Genomic DNA, 12,716 nt, shown 5'->3' with positions numbered 1-12,716 from the left:
TTTCATGTTAATTTTGTCCATGTCTTGCTAGCTTTACCATATGGAATTGTTTAATCCTCACAGCATTCCAGAGAAGCAGGCCCTGATCCCCACTTCACAAATGAGAAAATCAGGGAGACTGATTGATATGCCTGCAATTGGCACTAAATGATGAATTATGACAGACTTTCGTAACATATACGTAACGCTTATGTCAGCATTTAGCAGCCAAAAACAAACTTATCAGCTCAAATGGTTTCTGTGGGGGACTCTGGAATTGCCAACTGGATGGTTCTGGTTTTGGCTTTTTCAAGATTACGGTCAAGATGTTGGCCAGAGTTGCTGTCAGCTGAAGGCTTGACTAGGGCTGGTAAATGGATTGCTCATATGCCTGGCAAGTTGATGGGGGCTGCTGGCAGGCCTTTGTTCCTCATTGGCTGTTGACAGGAGGCCTCAGTTCCATGCCACATGGACCTCTCCATAGGGCTGCTTGAGTGTCCTCACAACATATTATCTGGCTTCCTCCAGAGGGAGTGATCCAAAAGAAAAGAAGATTGAAGCCATAGATTTTTGTCTTTGTTTTTCGAGATGGGGTCCTGCTTTGTTGTTCAGGTAGAGTGCTGTGGTGCAGTCATAGTTCCCAGTAACCTCAAACTCCTTGGCTCAAATGATCCTCCTGCCTCAGCCTCCCAACTAACTACGGAGGCGACAGATGTGTGCCACCAGGCCTGGCTAATCTTTTAAAAAAATTTTAGAGATGGTGGTCTCATTATGTTGCACTGGCTGGTCTCAAACTGCTGGTCTCAAGTGATCCTCCTGCCTCAGCCTCCCAAAGCACAGAGATTACAAGCTTAAGCCACCACACCCAAACTGGAAGCCACAATTTTCTTAAGGATCAACCTCAAAATCACACTCTGTTATTCCCACAAAATGCTTGATTACACAGTCAGTCTAAATCAGTGGGATTATACGGGACATGAATATCAAAAGAAGAGAAGATGAGAATCACTGGGGACACCTTGATCACTACACCATATTATTTATCTCAAATATATACACTTCCAACTTTCAGAATTAGTAACTCATTCTAATATAGGTTAAAGACACTTCAAAAAGATGTTTTTCTTTACACAATTTACAATTCAAGCCTTGAATACCATTTTTTAAAATTTATGAAAATGTCTGAGGCCTCTAGTATTCATAAGTGAATAATCAAACAGTAAGCAGTGGCTTGCCCAGTGGAAAACTTAAATGAGGAGGTGCCCTGTCACACTTGGTAATGAATGAGGCCTTTAAATGGATTATTCATGTTATTTATCTGTTGGAATCATTGAAATAAATTGCATCAAACAAGTCCTCTGGAAATCACCCAAATAAATATAACGTGCCATTAATCAAGGTGCCAGTTAAATGAATTGTACATTTTTCACAGCGACATGAGGAAAGATTGTACATTTTCCACCTTATATTTTAGGATTTTAAAAGACTTGAAGGGCTGTTAGAAAAGCTTGGATACAGTTTACATGTAGCTTCAACGTGTGGCCTAACTTCTCAGTAACTAGCTCCAGCTAAAGAATGTTGATAGATGACAAAAAAGTGGCAGCTGGAAGGATGGCCCTCACTTATCCAAAACCACGGCCCTCACCTCCACCGTGGTGTTCATCGCCCAGGTGCACAGTTTCTTACCTAAGTCTAGAAGCATGCTTACGTTTTCCATAGCTCAGCAAAAACCTTGAGTTGGCTTCTGTTCAAGCTATTGTCCCATTTCACTTATTCGACTCATTTGAAGGCTGACAAATTTGATAAACAAGAAGCCATGTCCTCAGCTCCACTTTCTCATCACACACTTACTTCCCAGACCCTGGCAGTCTCTCTTGTGTTCTCTGTCCACTCTCTGCTAAAACTACTCTCGCAGTCTAGCAACAATCATGTGAACTCCGCAAGCAGTAGCAACATGCTATTGAAAACCCCCATACTTCTAAAACTTGATTTGTGGTACAGGAGCTTGCACTTTGTTGAGCTCCCTGGATCTCGGCTGCTGCCGACTTCCCATGGGCCCATATGACAAAACAAAAGCAGCCGTCATGTCATCTTAGTTATTGTCCTCCGCCCACTCCTCTGTGCTGTCTGCCTTTATGCCCCATTCACTCCTTCAGCTTCAGCCATCTTCTTACGATGAACACTTCTTGCATCTGTAATTTCAACTCAGATTTTTTGATTCTATTGAGACTTGCTTTGTGACTGAGTATGTGGTCAATCTTAGAGAATGTTCTGTGCACAGATGAGAAGAATGTGTATTCTGTGGTTGCTGGATGGAATATTCAGTAGATGTCTGTTAGGTCCATTTGGTCAAAAGTTCATTTAAGTCCACAGTTGCTTTGTTAGTTTTCTGTCTCCATAATTTGTCTGATGCTGTCAGTGCCTATTGGAGTCCCCCCACCATTACTGTGTGGCTGTATCTCTTTTCTTAGATCTAGTAGTATTGGTTTTACAAGCCTGGATGCTCCAATGTCAGAGGCATATATATTAGGACATTTAAATTTTCTGACCTCTTACAAGCTCCTTGTCCCCATAGTACTTCAAAGTCAGTCAGTCTAACACTGAACTTGTTATTCCCAGCCCCATCGCATTCTATAATACCATTTCCCCAACTTGCATCTCTGTGCCCAAAGTCACCTAGCTAACCATTCATCTTGACTTCTCCTCCTTCCTGGCAACTCACATTTTATAAATCACTGGGCCCTATTGTTTTCGCCTCCCCACTGTCTCTCGCATCCACTACTTCCCTCCCCTCCATTCCCACTGCCATAACTCAGTCCCCACATTCATTACCTTGTGCCTAACCTCTAGGATAGTCTTCCTCCTATGCACTGCTGTAAGTTTGCAAGGTCTTCTTGCGCAAATACCCTGTCCATTTAGCCCATACTGTTTTCTTTGCCAAGAGTCAGTCATTTCTCTATTTCAAATTTCTCAAATCCCGTTTGTATCTCAAGGTCAAAATCAAATACCACTTTCTCTATAACTTCATGAGCACCCCCTCCTTTCTTAAAATAACTGCTTCATCATCTCATATCTTTAAACATTCTACATCGTTTGAGGCACATCTCACTTCATGTTATATTGTCTGTCCTTTCTATTTTTTCAAGTGGGTTGTAAGAAGGCATAGTCTTATTTAGCTGTTTTCCCCATAGTGCTTTCTATGGGGATTTGCCCTTTGTAGGTTTATTTTTGAGTAAATGACCCTTACTAACAAGATTTTTAAAATCCAATAGCACATTTAATGCATAGTTATTTATTTTTTACTTTCATAAATTGGTTTGCAAGCAGTTCTCATGCCTGTCAGCTGAGCCCAGTCATCTCCAGGAGCACATTGGACATGGCTGAAGTAGTGGTTGTGTTTAGAAATTGCTGTAAACTGGGCTTTCATCTTATTTTCATCATATTCTCATGATTCCATGCTGTAACTTATCTGTCACTTCTCATTTCAGGGAGAGTGGAGAAGAGTAGAGAACAAAAAGTAACTTCAGGTAAGATTTTTTCTAATGGGCTCCAGCTTTATTTCCTGATTTTATTTCCACCTTTAAAATGTTTTTAATTTATTATTCAAAAATTCACACTAAAATTCATCATTTATGGTTTTTGAACTGGTCGATATTAATTTAATTAAAATAAATTCACACCTTTAGCTTTTTCACTTTCACATCAGTGATGCCCTTTTCATTCAATCATTACATTCAAAAGAAAATGAGATGTAATGTCATTTAATTTTTTCATGATTATCTATTTAAAGGTAAGTCTTGCAACCAACTGTATTAAAATACAGACGTTGTGATGTGATAGTTGACAGTTGACAACCAGTTTAGTTTCCCAAGTGACTGTGAATCTCAATTTTATTTCCGAAAACCGTTTATGTAGTGGATGTTTTTCAGGACAAAAAGATGCTGAGAAGCATCTTTATGTTTTGGAGGAATTTCAAGAATGCCTTCACTTCTAAATTCATATGGATACAGAAGTGAACCACGCTTTGGCAGAGTGCCATTGCACATAGTAGGGGTCAATATTTGCTAACTAATACAAACTTAAGTTTTTATATTTGCATATTTCCATTACTCGCCTTTTAGCTTAAAGTTGTGAGGTAAGATAGATTTTTTTTTTTTTTTTTTTTGAGACAGAGTCTCACTCTGTCGCTCAGGCTGGAGTGCAGTGGCCGGATCTCAGCTCACTGCAAGCTCCGACTCCCGGGTTTATGCCATTCTCCTGCCTCAGCCTCCCGAGTAGCTGGGACTACAGGCATGCGCCACCTCGCCTGGCTAGTTTTTTGTATTTTTTTTTAGTAGAGACGGGGTTTCACCGTGTTAGCCAGGATGGTAAGATAGATTTTCATTTACCAAGTCAATCTTTGCATAGGAGCAGTGTTGCAGCTCACAGTGCCCAGAAATTACCAACAACCATAGAGAATGCTAATTTGGCATGTGTACCTATGCCCGCCATCCTTCCCAAGTTTCCACCAACCATTACTCCTGTGATAAGTGAGCGCTACCAATCACTCCCATCCACTAGCTTCTTTTAGCTTCATTTCTTGTCTGGTAATAAGATATTGTGTGTGTTTAATAAGATATTGTGTGTGTTTCCAAAAAGTCAGTGTAGTCAATAGAAGACAAAGATCCATCTTAATCTAAAAGTGTATAAAGAGCATAAGCTCCTGTCTCTTTTCTCCTTTCTAACCTTAGCATTCATTTCGGATAAGTGGGCAACTTACTACCTGCATGAATTTCCTGTTAAATATTATTGTTTGCGTTCTCTAGGAATGTTTTAAAGCCTGATCATGAACACACACACACACACACACACACACACACACACATAAATATGAAGGCAAGAAAGTGTCTGATTCCCTCACAGGTATGATTACCTTCATTATTGCTCCTTAGGGGAGAAATTATTTGTACAGCTTCTAAAATGCTATTTCCATAATGCTGTAAGTCCTACCTTCTTAGTTAAAGAAAATGCACAGTTTGGAAGAAAGCTAAGTTGGCCAAAGTGTTAAGTCTGATGCCTCATTAGGTTCCCTCCATAGTCATGGCTTCTAAAATTCTGTGTGATCAAGGTGACGCCAAGGTTAGAGACAGAGGCAGGACGAGGACTCAGGCATCTTCACTCCCTGTCCTTTCCTGCACCCCCACCATGCTAACCTTTCTTTTCAAAACAAAGTGCTAGTCATTTTAATGCTTTGTTCAGTGACTTGCTTAATAAAACACTTTTCAACAAATGGAAAATCTTTAAGGCAGCAGCATCTTTGATAGGGAACACAGGTCACTAGAGTTATGAGAAAACCCCCTTTACTAGTGGGATTTTTACAAATTTGCCCTATCTGATTTATAGCTTGTCAATTGCCTGATTTCTATGAGAGGGTGAGGTTAAGGAGAACTAATGGATAGAGCCCATATTCTAGGGGAATGTTAGGGGACTCCTAATCATTTCAAAGGACAACAAATCATGCCCTCAGGAAATCTAAATTTGTAACAATAGTCTGAGTTTTTAAGATTGGAACATACTGTTTGCCCCTATAGTCATAAATACTACAATCAGTCTGTGGTGCTGGCCTGAATGTAGACTTCTTTAGATAAAGTATGTGGCTAAGATACTGAAAACATCATGGACACTCCTATTTCTGACTTCCTGCTTGGATTTTTTCACATCTTTGTTCATTTTCCTGAGATTCTATGTCCTGCCTCCTCAGTTACTATATACCCCGCACCCTCTTGTTTACAGCTGAGTTTATCTCCCAGCTAAGAAAGACGAATATTAGGTTCTGGACCCTTTCAATCTACCCTATCCTATTGCACTAAATGTATAATAATTGAGACAAAAAAAATTAGAAAATATTTTAGAATATTCCTATTAAAACCGGGACCTACCAAGACCCTCATTTTTTGGTTGGTTAAGGTTAATTCTTTGTTTAAAGACTCTTGCACTAAGATGAAAGTTACACAGAAGCAACTTTTTGTTCAGGGTAAGAAATAACTTCACAACAAGGAAACATCTCTGGCACTGGAAAGAATGAGATTATGTTTGTAAACATGTGCAGGGGTTGGGCACCTCCTAAAAGAATGATGACAAGAGATTGATAAAGATTTTGGTTAAATCATTGCTAAGGTTTTTTCTAATGTGTCTATGATTCTATTGCCATTTTCATTTAATTGAAATGGCTCTACTATGTATAATGGTCGTCAACAAAACTTAAGTAGCTTTCATTTCATTACATAACTGAGTGAATCATATTCCAAAGATTACACTAATTTAGTTTGGACTGAGTTTCTCAGTAAAGCATCTAGCTGATGGTGTTAAGACTGTGGAATTAAACTGTCCTGTAGTCTATTTAGTGACTTCTATTTAGCGTCCGTCTACAGTGATTGCAATCCTGGCTATTGATTCATGTGTAATGCTACTTTTCATATGCCAGAAATAACTCCCAAGGGAATATGTATAACTTGGTATCATTCATTGTCATTTTTGAAAACCCATTCAAATTATATGCCCCTTGACACTAAACTTGGAAGTTTATGTCATATTCATACAATACGGTTAGAAACATCAAAACTAAATTTGGCGATTTGGCTTGGTAAAGAATATTATAAAATATATGGTGGTATAATGATAAATGGACAAATATGAGGAGGCAAATACCTGATGTCATCAATTTTCTATTTTCCTTTGATTCTCTTTACTAGGGAAATTTTTTAAAAGATCAGCTATTTCATAGACATTACGTAAAAACTTCATTGTTTGAAGTACCTTTACCTCATCAGAAGAAAGACCTCTTTGTGGGCCATGGAATTCTCAATATTAGAAAGCAACACAGCATAAAATTCAAAGAGGAATTCTTGTGAAGAAAAGTGGATTATCAATTATTGTTAGGATGCTTACTAACATAAACTATGGGAATACCATCTGTTAAATCTATATTCCAACATTTCCAAGAAGAAGAACCCTTTCAAATTCAGTTAAGTATAATGGAAAGAATAGCCCTAGTGGACCAGAGAATGGAGAAATCAGTTGCGTACTTTTCGCTTATGACATTAGAGCATCCCTAAAGTTAGAAATGGTTTGTTCATTTGCATAATTTGCAAAAAGCTACCCATAGAGAAGAACAATGTGGTTGGTTTTTTTATTTTTTTTTGTCAACTCAAAAGGCGAAATTCATTATTGGAAATTTAGCAAATGTAGAACATCTGCTTTGCAAGCTCAGTCCCTTGCTGCTTACTTTTTGAGTGTGTTCCTTCTCGGAAATGTTCTACAACAACAATGGCAGCTCCATTTTAAAACTTTTTAACACACATTTAACGTGCAGTCATTCAGGAAAAAAAAATAAGTAGATACTGAATAAAATCTTCCATCTGTGCGTGAATAACATGTTCACTTTATTATATGTCACATTTATTGAATATAAATAATATTTAGCACATTTAGCATGATTTTTCTCTAGGCTATTTCTATTTTTATAGTGTTTTTGCCATAGTTCCTATACACTATCCAAAAAAAAAAAAAAAACTTAAAAATCAAGAGTGAAAAAGACCTATTTTGTGATAGTTTTAATTATTGGTGACCAACATTAAACATATGAAGTTAGCAGGTAGAAGACATTGTGACAAATACATTTAAGCAAACTATTATCCTTGAAAAGCCCATCGTTTTGGACATCGGTATTTTGCAATATCTGCACATTTCATCCTCACTTTGAGAATCATTATTCCAGTTAGAATCAAGCTTAAAATGCTTACCATTCTAACTTGTTCATAGCTTATAAAAGCTATTTTCTTGACAGCACCTCAGGCACCACAAAAGGGGCAGAGAAGGAATCTGAGGTATTTATAAGTTGATACTTTCAATTTGATAAATATTTTAATGGTCCAGGACTTGTGCTTAACATCAGAAATGCAAAGTGAATAAGATGTGGGATAAATATCCTTAATTCACTCACTTTCAGTTCAGGGAGAAAAGCAAGTACACATGATTACAACACGGTGCCTTTTAAAGAATGATGTACAAGGTATCATGAGGAATTCAGGGAGGGCTTCCTGGAAGAGGTGAGACTTGAGTCAATCCTTGAAGAAAGAATTAGAGTAGTTTACCAGGTTAAAAAAAAGGGAAAAGAGCTTGCTGTCCAAAGGAGTGTGTTCATGCAAACTAAACAAATCCGAAACACCTAATAGTTAATGAAAGAGACATTGCCAGACAGATGAAGGTAGCTGGAAAAGGCATGGCCTATTGAGGGAAAGCTTAGTGATTTAATAAGACTGGAGCAGAGTCATAAACAAGAAGTGGGAGATGTGGCCAAAATGTAGGCACATGCCAGAATCAACAAGGACCATCTATGCCATTCCATGGAGTTTGGGCTTTATGCAGTAAGTGCTGTAAGCTAATGAAGTACAAGGAATTACAGAATCCATTTGCCTTTTCTAAAAATCTCTCCAGAAAAGAGATTTCTAAAAATCTCAGTGGAAGTATGGATTGGAAGAGAAATTGGCGGGAGGCAAGGAAATCAGGGAGGATATCATTTTAATTACCCAAGAATAACAGGATGAAGGTCTGAAGTGTCTTTACTAAGACAGTGACATTAGAGAGGAAGCCGAGGAAATGGAATCCAGATACATTTACAAGATCAAATTGACCTGGTTGGATATGGAAAGTATGGGAGGACAACTCCTAGGTTTCCCGCCTTAGAGAAGAGATGTATACTGCAACCTGTGTAGGGAATACAGGGAGAGAGAGAAGTTTGGTAGAGAAAATAATAAATTCAGTCATATCTGTGTTGATTATAATGTAGCATGTGTGATATGGGGGCAGAATTGTGTCAAGAATGTCAAATAAGCAGTAGGTTATGGACAATAGAGCCTAGAACTTCAGAGAGATGCAGATTTGCCTTTTAAGTGGTTGGTTCCTGGATAAGAGCTGAAGCCCTTGCTATGAATGAGCTCCAAAGGGAGTCAGGAGTGAGAAAAGAGACAAGGCAAGGCTGAATCGTTAGAACATCCCCAATATTAATAAAGAACACAGTAAGATAAATCAGAGACCAAGAGCGTAGTAAAGAGAAATCAAAGCTGTCCTGTGAGAATCAACAGTATTCTCTGTCTCTGAATCCAAGAAAGAGAGAACGTTAAAAGGAGGGACTGGTCAAACCTGTCCAGTGCCACAGAGTGAGCAAGTAAAATAAGCACTGAAAACATCTATTGGAGTTACGGGGAGATATCTACTCATCACCACAGAGAAATCATTCTGGAGGAATTCTGTAAGTGAAAACCAAATGATAAGGGATTGAGAAGCGAGTATAAGACAAACGCAGACTTGTTCTTTCAAAGAATATGTGAAGGGAAGGAGAGTGAGAAGGAAGAAGATATAAAAGAGAGAGACAGGGAGAGAGGGAGGGCGGGGGAGAGAGAGAGAGAGAGAGAGAGAGAGAGAGAAGAGCTTAATCCTTAAGCCATTAAGTTGGGGAAAATTGATGTTTATTGAACCTGCTATTTTCAGGCTCTGTGCCCAGTATCTTCTACTTGAGCCTTTAAACGAACATGTAAAGTTTGTTTATGGTCAACATTTTAAAAATTGGAAAGCTGAGATTGGGAAGAGTTAAATTACTTGCTTTAGGCCCCATTTATTAACTGGTGGAACCAGAAATAAAACCTAGGCCATGGCTTGCTAGAGCCAGCTTATAATATCTGGAAAGCTGTCTGGAGAGAACTGATTGTGCTCCTTTCTTCCCGGCCCTGCATTCAGTGAGGTCATGCAGGTAGCTTAAAATTGGCCATAGTGGGAGTATTTACACCATGGAAATTGGCAAACACTATAAACCAGGGTTCATTCAGTTTTAAACATTGACCAGTGTGCCCCTGGATCTAGGTCTGTGTGATAGCAAAGCCTGCCCATTTCCCACTGCCCTCCTATGTGACTTGGTCAAGTTCACTTGGGTTAGCTAGAAGATGGCAGAGTTGAGACTTGAACCCAGACCTGTGATCCACATCTGGCCTAACAGAGACCCCAAGGGACTGCTGAAAAAAGAAGCAAAATGTTTTTTCCTAAGATCTTATGCCCAGTGGCCCAGGTTGGTATAAACAAAGTCTCATATTTTTCCATCCTGTAGTTCAGAACTACGGCTTTTCTGCCTCAGCCTCCCAGGCAATCCATCTCCAGCATGTTTGCTTTTTTAAGCAGCTTTCCTGAAGACCTGGCTCTCTGAACTATGTTAATGAATTCTACTTTTAAAAGCAACCAATTTTCTCTGGGTTTATGGTTTCAGAACAATATTTATTGTTAAATGAGATAAAGTCTCTTAGATGCATTTTCCCATCCACAAAATGGAAGACTTACACTTGGGCTGTTCATTAAAAGAAGTCCTACAGACTTTATCTTTAAACAAATTTCCTTTTCCAGCCAGTCGAATTTATGATAGAGATTAGATAACAACACAGCTGTGCCACATTATTTTTAAAATACCTTAAATTTTACTGTATAACACTGCATTTAAAGGAGTGTGTGTATGCAAACTAGACAAATCTGAAATGATAAGGAGCTAATGAAGGAGAAATTGCCATGTCACACCACATAGTCAAAGTACAGAAACGAACACATCTACCTGAAATTCTCTCCACATATTGGATGTTTAATTTGGATTGGTCTTCTACTACACCGAACAGGATTTATTTGCACACAGTTGAGACTTGAAGTATGCTTTCTTTAGGTGGCAGGGGAGAAATATTATCTTCAGCTGCATCACAATAAATTTCAAAGGGTACCTCCTTGTGTAACTGAAAAAGAGAAACTTTTATCTGTGTTGATTCTTTCACAAACACCATGTATGTTTTTCTTTCACCCAGAAGAGGAAATGGAGAATAATTTCTTAATTTGTGTTAGCCAAAGATTACTTTAGGCTTTCATCTTCAATTAAATATAGTATTACAAAAACAAGTCACAAAGAATTCCCAATTGCAATAGAAAGTAACTCAAATAAAAATGAACACTCAAGAGCTAGGTGATAAATCTCATCAAGGCAGCATGAGACGAAGCAGGTCTCGACAAAATTGGGCTCATGTTATTAGGCTCATATGTATGTGTTGAATGATCAACTACTTTATCATGGAAGTTGTATCAAAGGGCAACCTAGGTGTGTGGATCTCTGTATCAGTCAATATAATAATGACAGTAACTACACCCTTATGTGACATGACCTGTAATTGAGCATTCTAGGTAAATGCATATTTTGACTAGCTGAAAGTGTCATTTATATAAACAAAGGATTACAAATGCACACAGAAATAGAATATCAGAGATCCTCAGCCTGGCTTGTGAAAGGAGTGTTAAGTCATACCTGATTTTCCCACAGGGAAAAAAAAAAGGGGGTGGTTATTTCTAACCAGGAAACAGATGCCTAACTTGTTCTTTTAAATAGAAGTGAGCACAAACATTTTAATCAACTGTAAATGATGTACTTGTATACTGTGCAACTTAAAACCTTCTAAAGTGAATGTATGTCACTTGCGTCATGCAGTACAGAAATCAATCATATACCTTGTCCCATTAGTTAACTCAAAATCCCCAGATAAGAGCATTTGTAGGACAACAGAGAAGCCATGAAACTCTAAGGAAACATGAAATGCCTCAAGTCCACTCACCCTAGAAGTGAGGTTATGACTTGAGTGGCAGTTGGAGGAATTCCAAGAAAGGCTAAGCCTTAGTGGGAAAACAGAGAGACCCACAAAGGGAGGTGTCTGTTGTGGGGGACACCAAGACCAGGATTCCCTTTCAGAAGCGGCTGAGTGATCTGATTAATGAATTCACACTGAGGGGTTATAGATGACCATGAAGTACTACGTTATTGAGTGTAGCTAGCATATTTAAATTTTGTTAGACGTGATCCAGTGTCTTGGCTCCCATTTGGACCATTTAAAGGGTGGGATGATCCTGACCATGCCCCATGCCTTTCTTTAACATCTTTCCATCGTTTGAGTCCCTGGCAAATGTCCGTCTACCCTAGCTTACCTTCATTTCCTTACACATCTTTACTATGGCCTAGTTATTAGTATGACTATAAGTCTCTAATACATTTCACACTGCATAGAAACAATCTGTACTTCTCAGTCAGATATAGTCCTTTCCTCCTCCAAAAAGTCCCTGAAATGCAATTTTACCAAGCCTTCTCTCAAAACGAATAGTTCTCTCTTTCACTGATATCCAGAGACAAACAAAACACTACATTCAAAACCTGACTTTATTTAATGCACTTTTATCTTGTTTTCTCTGGCCATTTTTCTTACCTAATCTGCTAGCTTTCTTGCCATTTCAAAATGTTCATCCCAGGACATATAGATAAGCAAATATGAACCACATTAAATTTAATATTTTCCCTTAACCTTCATGGTAACTTGAAATGAACTATATCTTTCTGCCGCAATAGGAGCAATATAGTTATATGACTTTTAAAAATTATGTATTTATTTTTTTAATTATAAAATACACATAAGACTTACCATTTTAATCATGTTTATGTGTTAAAAACATTCAGTGGCATTAAGTACATTCACATTGTTGTGCAACTGTCATCACCACCCATTCACAGAAATCTTTTCCGCTTGCACAACTGAAACTCTGTATTCTTTAAACAGTAACTCCCCATTCTGCCATCCCTCTGTCCCTTGCAAGCACGATTTCACTGTCTGTCTCCATAAATTTGACTACTCTGAGGC

At 38.3% G+C, this 12,716-nt stretch overlaps 1 protein-coding gene across 1 annotated transcript in view; it reads left to right on the top strand.

The window, feature by feature from the left end:
* Window positions 1–12,716, top strand: part of LOC105528321 (carbohydrate sulfotransferase 9-like) — a 142,531-nt gene that overhangs the window by 105,608 nt on the left and 24,207 nt on the right. The window contains exon 2 of the mRNA XM_011965028.1: window positions 3,468–3,506. Within this exon, the coding sequence (XP_011820418.1) occupies window positions 3,468–3,506 (39 nt within the window). The remainder of the gene's footprint in view (window positions 1–3,467; window positions 3,507–12,716) is intronic.

This window comes from Mandrillus leucophaeus, unplaced genomic scaffold, assembly GCF_000951045.1.
Source record: "Mandrillus leucophaeus isolate KB7577 unplaced genomic scaffold, Mleu.le_1.0 Scaffold711, whole genome shotgun sequence".
Classification (NCBI taxonomy): Eukaryota; Metazoa; Chordata; class Mammalia; order Primates; family Cercopithecidae; genus Mandrillus; species Mandrillus leucophaeus.
This window is presented reverse-complemented; position numbering and strand designations above follow the sequence as displayed.